This window comes from Lepidochelys olivacea (genome assembly GCF_965140295.1).
Source record: "Lepidochelys olivacea isolate rLepOli2 genome assembly, chromosome: 9".
Lineage (NCBI taxonomy): Eukaryota > Metazoa > Chordata > Testudines > Cheloniidae > Lepidochelys > Lepidochelys olivacea.
In genome coordinates this window covers 58,509,656-58,528,560 of record NC_140419.1, presented here as the reverse complement: position 1 = coordinate 58,528,560, position 18,905 = coordinate 58,509,656, and the positions used below count along the sequence as shown (strand labels likewise).

At 46.7% G+C, this 18,905-nt stretch overlaps 1 protein-coding gene across 5 annotated transcripts in view; it reads right to left on the bottom strand.

Moving 5' to 3' along the window:
- FUNDC2 (FUN14 domain containing 2) overlaps positions 1 to 13,978 on the bottom strand; it is a gene marked incomplete at its 5' end in the record, with an annotated part of 30,149 nt that extends 16,171 nt beyond the window's left edge. For 2 of the 5 annotated variants that reach the window (XR_014713091.1, XR_014713092.1), the window contains 5 exons: positions 5,318 to 5,772; positions 6,444 to 6,578; positions 8,279 to 8,354; positions 11,096 to 11,243; positions 13,843 to 13,978. Coding sequence is in view for 3 of the 5 variants with exons in the window: in XM_084639921.1 (XP_084496047.1) it covers positions 5,695 to 5,772; positions 6,444 to 6,578; positions 8,279 to 8,354; positions 11,096 to 11,243; positions 13,843 to 13,978 (573 nt within the window). Of the gene's footprint in view, positions 1 to 2,116; positions 5,773 to 6,443; positions 6,579 to 8,278; positions 8,355 to 11,095; positions 11,244 to 13,842 lie in introns of those variants that run through there. The other 3 variants (XM_084639922.1, XM_084639923.1, XM_084639921.1) reach the window with 2 other exon arrangements.
- Between the last annotated feature and the right edge of the window lie 4,927 nt (positions 13,979 to 18,905).

Here is an 18,905-nt window from a genome sequence, read left to right as displayed (position 1 = left end):
TTAACAATTTGTCACAGGAGTAACCTAGCATCTTGTTTTGATTAAGAGCTAGGAAAGTAATGAAGTGAAGTGGCTTTGAAGCTCTTCACAGCAAGTTCATATTTACCTCATTTCCCATTCAAAGAGAAGCTGCAGCAATGCACAAAGGGCTGGCTCGAAGCTTTTTTACAGCCATGACTTTGCCTTAAGGACATAAAACTTCTCGACGGCATCAGACTGTAGTCCTTCTTACCCAATATCCTGTCTCTTGACAGTGGCTGGTACCAGAACTTTTGGGGGAGTGGGTGTACAACAGGTCAGTAATAGAGTGTCTTCCGCTCCCAGCTTTGTTCCAAGCATGGAGTTCTGGCCCTGACCATTTTGGCTAATAGCCATTGATAGACTTATCCGGTTCTTTTGTGAATCAAGTTATACTTTTGGCCATCAAAACATCCTATAGTGATGAGTTCTACAGATTAACTGTGCACTGTGTGAAAAAGTACTTTGTCTAGTTTGTATTAAATCTACTGCATGTTAATTTTGTCAGTTGACCCCAGGTCTTTGTATTCTGTGTAAGGGTAAGCAACACTTATCTGTTCACTTTTTTGCATAGCCCTCTATCATATCTACCCTTAGTCATCTCTAAGCTAAACGTTTTAGTCTCTCCTCCTATGGAAGCTGTTCTATATCTTTGATCATCATTGTTGCCCTTCTCTGAACTCTTTCCATTCTCCTATATTTTTGCAATAGGGCAACCAGAACTGGATGCAGTACAGAGGGTGTGGATGCACCATGGATTTACATAGTGGCATTGTGACATTTTCTGTCTTTTCTAGCCCTTTCCTAATGCTGCCTAATTTTTTTGACTGCTGCTGCACATTGAGTAAATATTTTCAGAGAACTATTAATGCTGACACCTAGATCTTTTTTGGATGGGAATAGCTAATTTAGAACCCATTGTGTATCCATAGGTGGGATTATTTTTTCCCCACTGTGCATTACTTTGTATTAACATAGAAATTCATCAGCCAGTTTTGTGAGATTCCTTTGTAACTCCTTGCCATCTGCTTTGGCCTTAGCTATCCTGAGTAATTTTTATCATCTGCAAACCCTGCCACCTCACTGTTTGCTCCCCTTTTTAGCTCATTAATGAATATGTTGAACAGCACAGATTGTTAGTGAATCCTGCTGTTCACCTCTCCCTTGTAAAAACTGACCATTTCTATTATTCAAGCAGTTAATGATCCACCAGAGGACCTTCTCTCTTATCCCCTCACTGCTTAGTTTTCTTTCATTGTGTCCAATGCAGAAGCCTTAGGACAAGAGTTACTTTTGTGTTCCCTTCTGTTTGGTTCACTGGATGGAGTTTGACATTTGTTTAGGAGGGAGACTCTTATAGCATGAGCTTGCAGAGGTGTCATTGATTTCTTACCCTGGAGGGCAAAATAGCGAGGGAAACCTAAGGCCCCTTAGGCATATGCTGAATGAGATTGCATCAACTGCCCCATTGGGGAAAGGATCAACACAAACATAGATAAGCCAGGGTTAGTTAAGGGAACAATTACCTTTGAGGTCCACATTTACCCAGCCCCAGAGAAATGCATGAATTCACATGACTGTCCCCAACATGCTCACATAAGACACTGCACGAAAGGCAGCGTATTAGAACTTGTTAGCAGCCCAGAAATAGAGGAGGAGATGTTTGGAAAAATTTCCTTTTACAACCAATGTGAATTAAAAGCTCTCAGGTAGGGCCCAGTTCACCCACACATCTGCCTTGTGACTGGCACCTGCACAATAGGCTAGTATCCTGTGCAAGATCTGACTAAAGTATGGTTACATGGAGCACACAGCTGAGACACTCCCACTTAACCCCTCTCATGGATATCAAGGCCCAGCTCCCCACAGGTATTTAGGAGCATATTCATTGATTTCAACAGGAGATAGAGGTATTTAGGAGCCTAATGATCTTGGTCTTATTCCCAGTTGTGTCTTCCCCAGAATTACAGGGACTGCTCCTTCAGTTACAGTACTGGATACTGCTCCTACTTTCACTCCTCTAGGCTACACAGACAGTGTGTTTGCAGTGCAGGGAGTAGCAAAGCAATGCTTGTTCCCAAAACAGACCCCCAAAAGATGCAACTAGAGCAACAGTTTAATAATATATCACTTCAACAAGCATCTACATAGATAGTACAAAAATATCTTAAAAGCCTAGTGTATTTTTAAAACCACAACTTCCTGGCATGGGTGCTAGAGATTGTTGAAATGAAACAGAAGGGGAATTAAGATTTCATCTTGGCACCCATGACATGACCAAAAATTGTATTTGATTTCCATGCTATGTACAAAAATCACATTTGCCAGAACAAACTATCTTAGCTGCATACAGAATTTCATGAGAGGTACTAAGGAAGCTCCAGTTTGGCAGTTTTACACTTTTGGTGGTAATAACACATGAATGCCCCATGCTTTCCCTCTATGTCTTCATATCAGAAACTACTGTGGCTGTACTTAAACTGCTTGTTTGATCACCCTTCCAGCAACAGCTTTGAGAAGTAAAGTTTTAGCTCCTTCTTGCAGTTGCTTAGCTCCATGGCACCCATTTATAATATTCCAGACAAATAGCAGCTATTTTTAAATATCTCAGGGTCAGAGTAGACTCCCAATATATTCCTTGTTAGACGAATGAGCCTTATGCCCAGGATTCGGGCTGATTAACCGGCATCGGTTAGCAGGAAGTTGTAGGAACAACCCTGAGGTCTGGTGGCAAGTTGCTTGCTTCTCAGGGTATAGCAAGATAGCACCAGCAGTGTCTTTGCATACACAGTAGTCTCTCCGTGCATCAAGAGGAATATAACGGCAGCTGGAAAGGAGGACACTGAAATCAAGAGACCGTGGCAAGTTTTTATACCCACATGAGCAGAACTCACTGCTAAATTTCCAGCAGATTATCAGGCTAATGGGAGAGAGAGGTACCAGCCCAAAGGTATTGGTCAAGTTACAGCTGTTATCCCAAAACTGTCGCTCCCAAGGGAAAAGCAGGAGGGCCATTTCCACTCAGCATTGTCTTTGGAGGGAGGCTGCAAGAGTGAAGTCTGAATAAAAAGCTTTGTTAGCTAGTACACCAGGCAGAGGTGTAGGTACACTGTTTTCCTATTTGAACAGGAGAGTTCCAGCAAGATATGTTCTTATAAAATCAAGATCATTCCACTGTACAGAATTTCTTCCTACACAGCAGCTAGCCACCCCACTCCCTAACCAACAGTTATCGTGCACCTACATCACTGCACAATTCCTGTAGCACTTGACTGTATATCATTAGACATGCTATAAGCCCAATTTCTCCTGCCCTGCTGTAGACAGCCAGAGAATGCAAGACAGCAAAGATTCTGACTGTGTAAAGGCGTATTCTACTGTCTACCTATAGGATCAGAGAGGAAAGAAAAGCTGAAGTGATGTGACCGACTTTGTAAACTCTGTACGTTAGGGGATAGACTAAGGGCAAAATAAAGTTAACACAGATGAAATATCAGGGGCTCTCCTGAAAACAGCTGCAGTTGCCAAGCTGCCACAGCTCTAACAGGACCAGTACTCAGGGCTCCTCACATTCTTTTGGGGACATCCCTTGCTTCCAGTCAGGTCAAGCGCGAAACACTGTAAGCATGGAATTACTGTAGCATAATAAAGTGCATCCTTGTGCCATGGACACTACATTTGAACAGTGTCCAGCCATGCACACAACTAGCTCCTGGAGTTCAACACAATTCTAGGGCATGATTTCAGAAGGGAACAGAACCAACCTTCAGCAAGAATGTGCTCATCACCAGCTAGAGCTCCTTCCTCTCCAAACTACATCTGAGCAGGGAGATCAGCAAAGCCCAGTACTAGGCAATACTGAACTGATCTCTGTTATTTTTACATTTTTCTTGAAGGATTGGGTAACAGTTAACTTGCCTTTCCAAACTAGGCAAAACCCATCTCCATGTTATAGCCCAGTGATGGGTCTGCAGGTGCAGGAATTAAATAAACTTCAGGACAACTGGACACACATGCTTGTTTTTGCATGAATTGGAGAAGTCAATGGAGCTGAGGAAGGGGAAAGAGTTAACCCAGATTGACAGCAGCATAGAGCATGCTCTTGCATTTCCCATCACCCACTGTCTAGCTTCCAAAGAGATAAGATGTTAAGCATGCTATCATTTTTTGCAGGGAGGGGCAGGCAGACTGAGCTGTTCTGGGATGCCTGCTCCTTTGTCTATGGCACGAAAGTGCCAGTTTCTGTTTGGAGAAGGAATGTATGGGAATGGCTCCCCTTACATGCCCAGTAGCTCTTTAAACACAGTATCTCATGATTAGAAGAGCATGTGTCACCTACTGCCCAGTAAAGGCTCATATGACAGACAGGAAGGTAGTCACCAGAGATTTTAAGGTGCAGCTGGATGGGAGATTTCCTGGAAGATTCAGCCTTTTGCTGAGAACGGATGGAATCTGCTCTGCAAAGGAAGAGAAATGGCTTTCAGGATTCAAAGTAAACTGTGAATCCCGAACAGCTGCTCTCTCCACTCAAACTGGAATCCTGCTCCAGGACACCATATCCCAGGTAGTACTACACAGAGAAGAAACCCACCCACTTCCGCCTGCCCCATGTGCACCAGATACCTACAGGTAGCTGCAATTCCATACTAGCCAGAGAAAGGCTTTGGTATCAGAAATGCTGATATGATGCCAGGGATAAGTTACAGTTATTGTCACTATGGAAATGCATCCCGGACTGGATGGGCTGGTAGTGCAGGTTTCAGTCATATGCACAGACATTTCAGGCAGCCTTTCTGCCACACATACAGCCTCAGTGCATTTTAAAGTTCACTGGCTGAGACACCAGCTAGAGAGTGAGAGAGGAGAATACCTTCTAAATGGTGGGATGCCCAATGACTTTCAAAAACGTATGATAAGAAAGGATCTGGGATAGTGACATGCAACACTCACAATTTCTATTGCCAGTGCCAATGCTACAGTTCCATTAAGGGGATGTATAAATAACACGGATAAGTGATCATCTGTGTGTAACATAATGGCAAGAGTCTAGGGAGGAGTGAAGGCAGAAGAACCGATCTACAACAGTATTTCTGCCATGTACTCACTCTGCCACCACCCACTGCGGAATTAGTTGTTTCCCCAAACACCTGTGTCCATTTCCGAGCATGTTCTAAGACAGCCTCAGACAGTTCTGCCTCCATCCATTGATAGCCATGAAAATACCATTTTCCTGGAGGAAGTATGGGCTTTCCTATTACCGGAGAAGAGAGAATACAAGTCAACTAGGAGCTTGACGAACCTTGTGTGCACTGGAAGAGGAGAGTTTATATTGGTCAGTCTTGTGCAGCACAGCAGTGGGCCTGTTCTCAGATCTCTCTCTTGCAGGCTGTTCATGGGGTTGCAACTGATCCCGAAAACTGCAGTGAGGCATTTTGAGTGGGATAGGGAGTCAGATCGACAAGCAGACACTGAGCGTCACGACCTTCTAGATTGATTCCAGTACCAACAGAACTCAGGTACAGAGAAAGGAAAGGGAGGAAAGTTAACGGCAGTGTTGCAGGGAGCGGGGGGCTTGAACCCAGGAGGACCTGAGGAAGCAGAGTCTGTCAGCACAACCCACTGTTTACTAAGTGGGAGGGGGTGAGAAAGGACAGAGTAGTCAGTTCTGTGTAGTTTCTATGAAGACATTCCAAGCAGGAATCCCCCAGCAAACCCTCCAGTCAGGATAACGTTCTTCTTCAGAAATGTTATCACCTGGGCAGGGGGGAGAGGACAGTCAAAACACTCTAGAACCAGTCACTCAGGTCAGATGAGCATTGAGCCCTCCCACCCACTGCACCCAGCTTGCTGCTATCCCTATCTAATTCAACTAATGGCCAAAATTAATAGCAGGAGAGCTAGTGCTATTCTGCCCCCCTTCCACAGGAGGGGAGGCAAAGACGTGGCCCTCCCTACTTCATTCATTGCTTGCACACTATGGCATCACAACATGCTGCAGACATTCTGACCAGCTGCTGAACGTGCATTAGGGGCTTCAAACATTTATAGCTGTACCACAATTAACAGTCAAGGATCTAGAAGACAGGAGGCATGGGGACAAATGCCCCCTGCACACATTGACCCAGAGTGTAGAGGCAATCTAGAGTGACTGATCCACTCTTATACTGTGCTATCTGTTTAGCTGTCTTAATTGCTCTGAGAAGGTCCTTCTCTGGATTCCAGGGGATTTCCCACAGGGCACTGTATGGTGAAACACCATCTGGAAGCCATCTTGGTGATCTCACAGGACATCTAACAGATTTGCCCACTACCCTATCTTGCTACTGTGTAGCTATCCTTAAAGAGCCCCAGAAGTAGTTCCCAACCCTTCTCTCCAGCATCTGGATACATCCAGGCAAAGATCTGAGAAGGAGAAGTGGTCTCACCTCATCAACTCTGCTTTTAACTTCTGGGGTCAGTTTGCTGCCACTGCTGTGAAATTTCAGCTGCTCCTTGGCTTTGCTCACATCCTGCTCTACTAGCTTCCAGTCCACTTTGATGTATCCGGTGTGGTTCGCAATCTACATTTGAGGGGTGATAAGAAATATGAAGTGAATCCTGCACAACCTTTAGCTAGCAAGACCTTCCTTTCCCTCCTGCCCCATTGCTAACCCAAATAACACACTGAACTCTAAAAGGTATCATCTCATCTTGGTTAGTGAGAGAACTATTCTACTAACTAAATTAATGGAAAGGGAATATAAATGGGCTAGAGGCATGGAGAAATTAAGTCAGTAGTTCAGTTACATAGGACCCCCTCAGCTTACCTCTATCAGTAGGATCCTCCAATGGAACTTCATATGCAGAGATTTTTACATATTGTTTAACATTAACCTATGTCAGCCTCTCTGCTTTGCAATACAGAGCTGGCACCAACTGCATTTATTAACCCCCAAGTTTGTTATATTGGTATCATTCAAAGCCTACACGCAGCTGTCACATTCCAGATCTCCTGCTGCTATGGGAAGGCATGGTTTATTAATAGGTTGTCTCTGTATAAGTATTTTGTCTTGTCATGGTGGGCCAAGAGTGAAACACTGCCTGAGCAGTGCTTTAAAGAGACATCCACCTTTAACGGAACAAGGAGAACTAGTGGGGTGAGGGAAAGCAGTTATACACGATTTAAGTGCTGGAACAAACAAAGAAGGGGATCACTGGGTAGGGTCCAGTGGTTGCATTCTGTCTCACATACAACAGTGAAATCTAGATTTCAGTTTCCTGCCCTCCTGGCCCAGCAAGCCAGCACAGGAAACTCTGCCCTGCTCCAGGAGGGTAGGATTTTTAAAGCCAAAGAAAATATAGTTGAGAAAATGAGTAATTTCTATTGCTGCATTGCCCCCAAAGAATACATTAAACAGGAGGCTTCTTGTCCCTAACCAGGCTCTGGAGGGTGTTGCCCACTGAGGCCTTCCAGTAAAGCTAAACTCAGCCTGGCTGAACAGACATGGACAGTGCCCCGTGAAGTTCAGTGCTGCCCCTCGCCTTGGCCAGTAGTCGTTACTGAGCACATGACTTCCCTCCAACGCTCAGTCAAGAGCACACAGTTTCTGCAGTGCTGCTAGTCCAGAAAGGAAGAGGCCCAGTCTGGGATTTGAAAACAGGCCTTAACTTCAAAAAATCAGCAGCTTCAGAGCAATGCAAATCTGACTCAGTTGCAGCTATTAAAAGTGAAGAAGCCCCACCCACTGTGATGCAGCATGCCTATATAAAGGAACTAATGTAACTCCACTACCATAGTATATGAGCACCTCACAATTTGCAATGATTTACCCTCGCAGCACCTCAGAGGCAGGGCAGTGCTATTATCCCCATTTCACAGAGAGGGACCTGAGGCCCAGAAAAGTACAGTCTATACTGCAATCCCAGGTGTGATGGCAGCTTGGGCAGCCACATACCCACATTAGCTCTAGTCACACTAGCACTGCTAAAAATAGCACTGTAGATGCAGTGGTGAAGCCTTTGCCACCACATCTATACTGCTATTTTTAGCCATGCTAATGCAGGTATGTCTGCCCGAGCTGCAGACCTGGACTACAGAACAGACATATCTAAAGTGACTTGCCCACAGTCACACAGGAAATCTCTAGCAGAGCAAGAAATTGAATGTAGGTCTCCTGATACCCAGGCTAGTGCCCTAACCACTGGACCAGCCTACCTCTCTGTGCAGCTCAGAACTATCCCCAGGAGCAGTCTTCACAAAGCCTAGACTAACCATACGCACCTGAAGTAGGAAAAAGCCACCACCAACTGCTGTTGCTGCCAGCTTTCCAACCTTCTGAAAGATGAAGCCAGTACACCTACAATCAAAAGGAGGACAGGCCAGAAAGTGAGTTCAACCAAAACCACACACACACTTTGGCTTTCTATAGATACTCCATCTTCCTGCAAACACCACTCAGACTCCAGAAACAGCCTCACTAACCAAGGAAGATAGATGAATAAGGAGAGCCAATTTGGGATTAGGGAAAGGAAGGGCAAAGCAGCCATCTCTGTGGGACCCCACAATAGACTGTAAAACTGAGTCCGTTTAAATTTTCACATGCATATCCTCACTCCATCTATAGATTTTTATCCCTTTACCACTGATTTTCTGCCAAGTTTTCAAATGACATTAACATGGGATTTTTTTTTTTGATGGTCATTTCTGACCAAGAATCTTGGATAACATCCTCTCAGCTGAGAGAATAAAACTGTAACTGGACTGGTATTTTTTCTGGCTGCTTCTGGAGCAGAGCGCTTCACATGTGAAGCAGATCCTGCACATTCCAGGGCAGTTGTTTTAGTTTCTCAAAAAGGGAGAAGAAGATAGTTTGTAAAGATAAAAGTTTAAAGACTGATAGTCTTGAGTAGATGTAGGTCTAGACTATTTGGACTGTGCCCCTTTATGGTTCCACCTGGGTGTTGTGGAATTTTTCCCCTCTACCCACATGAACATCCCCGCCATCAAGACATAGATGAACACAGCTCTCACTACTTGGTTAAGCAGTAAGGAGACATATAATTAGGGCCCTACCAAATTTATGGTCCATTTTGATCAATTTCACAGCCAGAGCCTAGCCCCAGAGAGGTCTGATCTCCTCCCAAGAGAGGCAGTGCAGGGAAAGGACAAGTCCTGTCTCTCCCCAGCCCAGCCAGGACTTGCAGCTAGGAGCCCCCCAGCTGGGTCGCTTCCAGCATGGGAGAGATCAGATTTCACGAGGAAGGGCTTATATCACGTTCTGGGACATGTTTTTCACAGCCATGAAATTGGTAGGGCCCTATATATATTGTCTGACATCACCCACATCAAGTATTATTTCAGGTGATACAGATGCACTATTCAGGTTATAAAACAGAAGAGCAATCCTTTTCCAAACAGGTGCACAGGACACAAGACAGAAGTTACAGGCTCATACTGCGAATAGATACATGTTGTAGGGTTACATCTTATGCTTTAAGTGGCTTATCTTTGGAGTAGAATGGGGAGAACTATTGCAAAAAGCAAAAATGTGCTGGAAAAGCAGTCCTGATTGTACTTCCTAATTTATACTATATCTTAATTAGAAGAGAGAACACCCCAGTGGCACTGTGGATAGCGGAATATTCCAACAGAAAGATCTAGAAGTGGCTTGAGGGTCACAAGCAAGCCAATTCTTCCTCTCAACAGCAGAAGATTTGCTTCTGAGTACACTGAACCCTTTAGGTCGAACTCTTCTCAGAAGATGAGACAAGAAAGTTCTGTGGGAAAATACTGTAGCCTGACTCCCAAGAGACAATGCATAGCCCCAAGGTTTTGGTCATCCTAGAAGACTCACAAGCATCTGTCCCAAAAGATAATTAACAACTGGAACAGCTGATCTACGGATGTGGTGGATCCTCCACAACTTAAGAGCCTTTAAAATCAAGACTGGATATCTTTCTAAAAATATACACTTTACTTCAATTACAGGCTATTGGATTTGATGCAGGAATCACTGCATGAAGTTCTGTGGCCTGTATTATGCAGGTGGTCAGACCAGATGACCATAAGATTCTGTATTAAGAGGCATTTCATATGTAAGACACGGGAAGTAACTGTCCTGCTCTACTCAACACTGGTGAGGTCTCAGTTGAAGTACTGTGGTCAGTTCTGGGCAACACACATTTTAAGAAAGAAATGGACAAATTGGAGAGCATCCAGAGGACAGCAACAAAAATGATTAAAAGGTTTATAAAACCTGACCTACAAGGAAAGGTTAAAAAACTGTACATATTTAGTCTTGAGAAAAGAAGATGGGGCGGGGCTGCAAAGGAACATTCAGGAGGTGGGCAGCAGGGCCTGGGCCAGCCCCCAGGCAGGGAAAGGAGGGAGCTCTGCTCTGCCACTGGCCACAGCTCTGCCCCAGTTCCGCCTTCAGCATTGTGCAGTAATGGGAGGGAGGGGGCACAGCATGGACAGATTCCATGACTGGTAAGGAGGTGGGGGGGGTGCGACAGGAAAAAATTTGGCACCACTCTGTTAAGGGCTGTTATAAAGAGCACATTGATCAATTGTTCTCCATGTCCACTGAAGACAGGACAAGAAGTAATGGCCTTAATCTACAGCAAGGGAGACTTAAGTTAGATATTAGGAAAACACTTCTAACCGTAAGGATAGTTAAGCTCTGGAATAGGCTTTCAAGGGAGGTTGTGGAATCCCCAACATTGGTGGCATTGGACAAATACCTGTCAGGGATGGTCTAGGTTTACTTGGTCCTGCCTCTGTGCTGAGGGATGGACGAGATGACCTGTTGAGGTCCCTTCCAAACCTACATTTCTATGATTCTATAATGGTCCTTTCTGGCCTTAAATTCTACGAAAAGCTCATGTGACTGAACAAGATATGCCTGAAGACACAGAGCTCAGTCTAATCTCCCTTCACCTCTGAAATGCTGTTTTCCACCCACATGCATATGCTTCATGTGATCTCTCACCAAACAGATGCGATCTTTTGATGTCTAGCACTCCATCCCCATTCATACATTATGCCTATGCCTGCCAATGGGAGCAAAAAAACAACCACCCCACCATGACTTCTTACCATCCAGTGACTCCTCCAATCACCAGCTGAGTTGCTACATTGTATTTTTCAGCACTTGAGCCAGAGCTCCGCCCAAAGAGCTTGCGCCACCAGGGCTGATTCTTGGTGTACTCTGCCAGGTCCAGCACCTCGCAGGAGTCCTTCTTTGCTGTGAATATGAAAATACACGTGAGCATAGGTATATCTAGTGTGGCAATACGACACTGAAGGGCAGAGACTAGGTTTATTCTCTAGTCAAGCGTACTTCAACCCACTGTTCTTAGCCAGTAGCATTGAGATGAGGAGCCTCTGAGCACAGTAAATGGTACTGTCTTGATGAAATTTAAGAAGCAGGAACAGAACCTCCTTAAAGAGAACAGGTGGCTTTAGTCACCTGTTCTCAGCTCAAATACAGTCTTAGAAATTCCTAATATAACATTTTATACTTACATAATGTCTGCCTCAGATCTCAAAGCACTGAGCAAACATTCATAAACAAAATTTCATATCCCTCTCTGTGGGGTTAAGCAAGTCTCCCATTCCATCTTCCCAGACAGGGAAAAAGAAACAGAGAGGTAAGTGACTTGCCAAGGATTACTCAGTATATCAATGGCAGAAACAGAACACACGTCTTCTAATTCCCAGTTTGTACTACAGTGCTGAAACCATCCTTCCCATCTCTGAATTATTTAAATTAAATGCTACTGGGAAGAGAAAAGGCATGGGTCTTTCATAAATTGCTACCAAGAAAAAAACCTCCCCCCATCCCATGTAAAAGAACCCAACAAAAAATCCAAAGAATTCAGCCTCAGCCATCACTTTCCATTGTTCCTGGGAGTTGCACTCAGTGCACTGCTATGATGCCTAGCTGTGATATAGTCAAAATAGACATTCATCCCACCCTTACTAGTTTTGCCATAGCTTTCATGTTCTGGCTTTCTGAATGTTTACGTGGCTTGGTTTTTAAACAATTGTACTTCTGATTTTTCATATACAACAGCCTCCCAAGAATAAGAGGCCCAAAAATGCCAGTTGCACCATTTCTAGAGATCCTATTTTTGTCTTTCTTGTCCTTCTCCAGCAGAGATGGTCTACTGCACATCTTAGCACTGCAACATACAGTCAACATAACCCTGCGTCCCTGGGTATTCTGGAGATGTTAATAGATGGCTCGTTTGCAGGTTGCATCCTAAGAGTTCAAATATGCTAGTTCAAAAGCCTAGAGACAGGGACCAAAAGATGCCAAACTTTTAAAAATAAAATCTATTGGCAGATGGACATACACCAAGTTTTAGCCTGAAGCAAAAAACTTTTACAGCTGAGGGGATTTATAATGAAAATGTTGACTCCTTAACTGTTAACTGAAAGCACTGGAAACCATAGGATTACAATATAACATGCTGAGTCAGACAAACAGTCTCCGATACACACGGAGTTTGCTAACCTATAACATGGAGATGAAATACTACACACAAGAGGCAAAAGCTGAAAAGATCACAGTGGACTCATGTCTTTGGCAGCTGGGGAATACACGCCCTGCGGAAGTAGTTACTTGGTGAGTTCAGATGCCAGGTATGCTATGTTAGATCAGCATCTCAGATGTCCAGGCAGCTGTAAGCAGTTGCTTTTTAAAAAAAAAAAAGGGGGGGGGGGGGAGAACTGCTATCACCCTGATGTCCACTACTAATTTTCCCATTCCCTCCCCCTAAATATTCCTCATTACAGGACTTGGAATGATGATAAAAACGGGTAAAAGAAAGACTGCACAGAAGTCAAATTCTCTGTGGATCACATTATACTACAAGTAAGGATGTACAGATAAGACAGAGGGGCGTCTGCTCATATACTGCCAGAACATGGAACCTCCCATAAGAAACATTTACTCTGAATGGACCCAGACTAGAAATTTGAGTTTGATTTTATATTAAAGATACCATACTACCTAATCATTAAAAATTCACAATCAAGCAGTGATCAAGAGCCAATTAAAATGATGCTTTACAACATTCTAAAACTTACAAACTAAGGCAACTTTAGAGGTTTTGAAACCACACTCAGTTTACTGTTCTCACTGATGGGGAAATGTTTTCATATAGGTAATGATGTTCCATTGACACCAACCATTTGTCTGAAAAAAAAGATTTCACTAAATGTACAAGGCTATATTTGCCATTGTCAAAGCAGCACAATCTACATTACCAGGTTTTAAAAAATGAAAACCACAGAAACCAGGCTAACAGCAGCAGAATTAGCCCCAGTTAACCTTAGCGACTACCACGTTTATTTTTAAACGCCATTATCTTTCACTGGGAGAGAGATCCTGTCTGATAGTTTACACAACACGTTTTGTTGTTTACAAGCTGTTTTACAGCAGGCTGTGGGAGGCATGGACGCGGCAGAGGGGGGCTGACAGCGGCAGCCCCCGTAAAAAGGGACGCTCGGACACACCGAAGGCTGCATACGTGCCCCCATGCCGAGCAGGCCCAGGCCGCGGATTGTGGCCTGACCCCCGCGCCGGGAGCCCCAGTCGCGGACCAGGCCCTGCACAGACCCCGAACAGAGAGCGCTCGCCCGCTAGGAGCGGCGCTGGCCTCTGGCTGGGAGCGCCTAACACCCACGGTTGGGGGCCGAGAGGGTGCTGAGCCCAGCCAGGCACTCCCGGCCCAGTGTGGTGGGGAGCAGCGGCCTCCAGCAGAGCCCCCCGGGTCAGGGTCAAGCTCGCGAGCTGCGCGCAGGCCGCAAGCGCAAGACCCCAGCAGGGCTCTCACCTCCGCCCGCCGCCATCCCGCGCGCTCGCTGCCGCGCCCACCGCCGGCGCTTCGCCTCCTGCTGCTGCCGGATGAGCGAGGCGCAGGAGCGGAGCTGGACACGTGACACAAGCTCCTCCTCCTCCTCCTCCCCCATCTCACCCGTGGCGGACTTCGCCAGGCCCCCGCCACGTGACACCTGAGCTGACATACGTCACATAGATACCCTGGTCATGTGACCTTGATTCCCCACCGACCTACCCTCTGTCTGTATTCGTGATCCCCCTCCTCAGTCTCGTTTGTCACGTGATCATGATTCCTTCCCGCGGATATACACCCAACTCGTGGTCATAATGCTGGGGACACTGGGGCATGGCCACTAGGTAACTTGAGGGGATGGAAGACCACGAGTGTCGATGAAGCCCCCTCACACTAGGCCCAGGTGTCCTTGTCCCCCGCTCCCGCCTGGAGGCACTCGCAGCAGCTCTGTGCACTAGGCCCAAGTGTCCTTGGACCCCCCGCCTGGAGGCACACACAGCAGTTATGCTGAGGATCTGCAACAATATGCTGCAGAGTCAGACTGCCTGAAACTAAGCAAGGCCAAACAGGGCAGAGATGGAAGAACAATGCTGAATAAAGCAGCTTTATGTATAGTTTAACCACTGATACAGAGAACCAGAGAACTAGCTGGGAATTGGGTTGGCTGGCTATATGGGGCAGCTATATATACTTGGGGCAGCTTGCTATTGGATAAGTATGCTGGGAAAAAGGATGTATAAAAGCCTGTGTGACTTCCTGCTCTGGGTACAGGATTTGAGATTCAAATCTCCCTGTACCTATTTGAAGCTTCAAATAAACTTTTCTGCTTCTCCACCCCGTTGTGATAATTGGGTGTAGCACACCAGGTAACGAACCAACTCAAGCTGTTGTTCAGCCTCTTGGCACTGGGTGCCGGCAACAGCTTTTGGCGTCCCTGGGTGGGCCAGAGGCTGCAAATTAGCCTTCCCTGGACCCCTCCTGGAGGTCGAGGATTGCGGCAAGAACCGACGCCCAGTGCGCACCAGTGAGTTCACCGTAGCCTCAAAGGAGACGCGATTTGATTGACCCCGGAGGGCACAATGGTGCAACGCACTCATATAGTGGAGAAGCAGTTGTGGACGGCGGTGAACAACCGGTCCCTTAGACATGGGGGAGGAGCAGCTGCAGGCCACAGTGAAGAACTGGTCCCTTGGATAAGGTAGGAACCTTTTAAAATCCGGATTGTATGCTCTGTTGGAACCTGGGGACGCCCAGAGTTGCCCTGTAGGTATGGGACAGGGACAGAGCTCAGGGGTTAGGGCACGGTGTACGCCCCTAGAGTGCATTCTAGCAAACTGGAAGGTATTTGGTGCGGATCCGATGACTAAGAGCCAATTAAAACGATTCTGTACAGTTGACTGGCCTCAATATCAACTAGAGGACCAGGAGTGGTGGCCACCAGGAGGGTCAATTAATTACAACACGATCCTCCAATTAGTTTTGTTTTGTCAGTGAATGGGTAAATGGAATGAACATATGTATGTGCATTGTTTCTGACTTTATGTACTCGACCAGATATTTTACAGCACTGTAATCTGACTCTGACCGGTTCGGTAGCAGCTAATGTTAGTCCCCAGACCCCCACCCCAACTGTAATGGCAGAGCTGGTGTCCCCTTCGGCCCCTACACCCACACCTTGTAAGTCCCCCGAGCAGACTCCAGGTGGATCCAAATGATCAAAGGGATATGACCCGCCTTACCTCCTATAAGGAGTTGCTTTTGCATAGACTCCGTTACTCGGCTGTCCGACATAATAATTGGGCAAAGCCATATGAAGTAATGCAGGATTTAAAAGAAAGCCCAGGGGCCTTTCTACAGCGTATTCGGGACACCATTCTACAGAACACTGATGCAGACCCCGATGATCAGGCAACTGAGTCAATTATTAAGGGAATTTTTAGGAGCAGAGTAGCCCCTGATATTAAGAGAAAGTTACAAAAAAAGGAGGATTTAATGGGCATGACCATGGCACAAATCTTAGAGACTGCAAACCGAGCTTATAGTCTGAGAGAGACAGAGAAGGAGAGAAAGCAAGTGAGATTGATGGTAACAGCAGTACAGGCCGGCACTAAGAGAAGTGGCCGGGGAGGAAGGGGCCGTGGACGCGACCGTCCGGGCCCGCAGGAGAGACGACTGGGTCGCAACCAGTGTGCCCTGTGTCGACAGGAGGGACACTGGAAAAATGAGTGCCCAAAGAGGAAAGAAAAGGGGGGTTCCCCTATGATGGCGATGGCAGAGCAGGAATAGGGGTGTCAGGGGAGATGGACCACTCTACCCCCGGAACCCCGAGTAAAGATGCGGGTGGGAAGCTCAGAAAGAGATTTTTTAGTGGACTCTGGAGCGGCCCGAACTGCCGTAAATCAGCCTCTTCAGTTGCCAGTAGCAGATTCCCTTACTGTGGTGGGAGCCACAGGCAGGGACACCAAGTGCCCAGTGTATGCCCCAGCGGAATGCGCTTTGGGAAACAGGACTATATCCCACAAGCTAGTATACCTCCCTGAGTGTCCAACACCTCTGCTGGGACGGGATCTACTTTGTCGCCTCGGTACCACCCTGTATTTTACTGAGGACAAAATAACCCTTACCTTACCCCCTGAGAATGCATGGATCATGACCCTTGCAGTTGAGCCCTCAGCCATGCAAGCCCCAGAATGGAGCCCGTGGGAAGACCAGGTGTACCCCCTCGTGTGGGCATCAGGGATTCCAGGAAAGGCCACCCACCAGACCCCCATTACTATTCAGCTCATATCAGGGAAAGGCCCAGTGCAAGTAAAACAGTATCCAATCAAGAGGGAAGCCAGAGAAGGTTTACAGGAAACTATAGATCGATTCCTAATGTATGGTATTCTCCGGGAATGTCAGTCAGTCTGGAACACTCCCATTCTACCCGTACAGAAGCCTGATGGCACGTATTGGCTGGTACAGGACCTAAGGGCAGTCAGTGCACGGATTAAGATTCTGCACCCTCTTGTCCCTAACCTGTATACTTATTGGCTTCTATAGGGGGACAGTATACCCATTTTTCAGTACTTGATCTGAAAGATGCTTTCTTTACCATCCAAGTTGCCACCCCATCACAGGAGATCTTCTCCTTCAAGTGGGAGGACCGAAAAAGGGTTAAAAAGCAACTTTGCTGGACAGTGTTGGCCCAGGGATTTAAAAACTCCCCCACCCTCTTTGGCCAGGCTCTGGCCAGGGACCTAGAGGAGTGGGATAATGAGGAGGCCCTCCTTCTGCAGTATGTAGATGATTTGTCAATTGCCACTGTGGGCCAAACACCCTGCCTTAAAGCCACCATGAGCGTCCTGAATTTTATTGGACTCCGGGGATATTGGATAGCACGGAGTAAGGCTCAAATTGCCCTCCCAGAGGTACGGTACCTCGGGTTTCACATACGGCAAGGGGAGCGTCAGCTTTCAAGCGAAAGAAAAGAAGCTATCTGTCAAGTTCCTACCCCAAGTAACCGTAAGCGGCTCAGGGCATTTCTGGGTATGGCAGGCTTTTGCAGGATATGGATCCCAGAGTTTGGACTATGGACTAAACCCCTGTACGACTGTGTAAAAGGAGCAGATCATGACCCCTTCTATTGGACCCCAGAGGCTGACAGGGCATTTAAAGTCCTGAAAAGAAAATTGATGGAAGCCCCGGCTCTGGGCCTGCCGGATCTCTCTAAGCCGTTTCAGTTGTATGTACATGAACGAAGGGGGGTGGCCCTAGGAGTGCTCACACTGCTGTTAGGAGCATGGAGACGTCCGGTGGCTTATTTGTCTAAGCAATTGGATCAGGTTGCAAAGGGTTGGCCGGCATGTTTATGGGCGGTCGCAGCTACTGCCCTAGTGCTTGAGGAAACCGAGAAGCTGACATTGGGAGGGGTTATGCAAATCTATACTCCCCATATGGTCCGAGCCTTATTGGATGCAAAGGGAGGGCTTTGGCTCACCCAGGCTCGGATTGCTCGGTACCAGGCTAAGCTGTTAGAGAACTCTGAAGTCACCTTACAGCCTTGCCCCTTCCTTAACCCAGCCACTCTCTTGCCAGAAACAGAGGAACAGAAACATGACTGTGTAGAGATCATAGATGTCCAGTACTCCAGCCGTCCGGATTTAAAGGATGTACCCCTCCCAATTGCAGATTATGAGTGGTACACTGATGGTAGCAGTACTGTAATAGATGGGTAAAGGAGGGTGGGTTATGCTGTTGTGACCCTCCATGATACTGTGGAAGCTGAAGGTTTGCCTCCTGGGACCTCTGCCCAGCTTGCCGAACTAATAGCCCTGACCCGTGCACTTGAACTGTCAAAAGGAAAGCGGATCAACGTTTTTACTGATTCAAAGTATGCTTTTGGTGTGCTGCATGCTCATGTTGGCCTATGAAAGCAAAGGGGAATGCTGACAGCCCAAGGCTCCCCAGTCAAGTATGGGCCCCAAATCCTCCAGCTCCTAGAAGCCGTACAACTTCCCTCGGAAGTGGCGGTGGTACACTGTAAAGCCCATCAAAGGGAGGATCAAGATGTGGCCAGAGGTAATGCCCGGGCAGATAGAGAGGCTAAGCATGCTGCCACCCTGCCATCCCCTCAGACTGAGAACGCCCATATGCATGCCCTTATCCCATCAGTAGGGGAGCTTCCAACCCCTCAGTACTCTGGGGAGGAGAGCTAACTGACAAACTCGGTCTCCAGGAAAAGGAGGGATGGCTCCATTCCCCAGAAGGGAAGGTCTTCTTACCAAAGGGCCTAATCCGGCCAGTGCTGCAGAAAATACATCAAACCACTCATGCTGGCAGGGAAGCACTTATCCAACTAATGGGAAAATAATTTATCACTTCCGGACTCCGACCCCTGTCTGCCCAGGTACAAGCGGACTGCTTAGTCTGCCAAAAGAATAACCCCCAACCGGGACATCCTGTGCCACCAGCTGCCCTAGAACCCACTCCGGGCCCTGGACAAGTGTGGCAAATAAACTTTACTGAGTTTCCCCGGACCCAAGGGTTCAAATATCTCCTTGTTA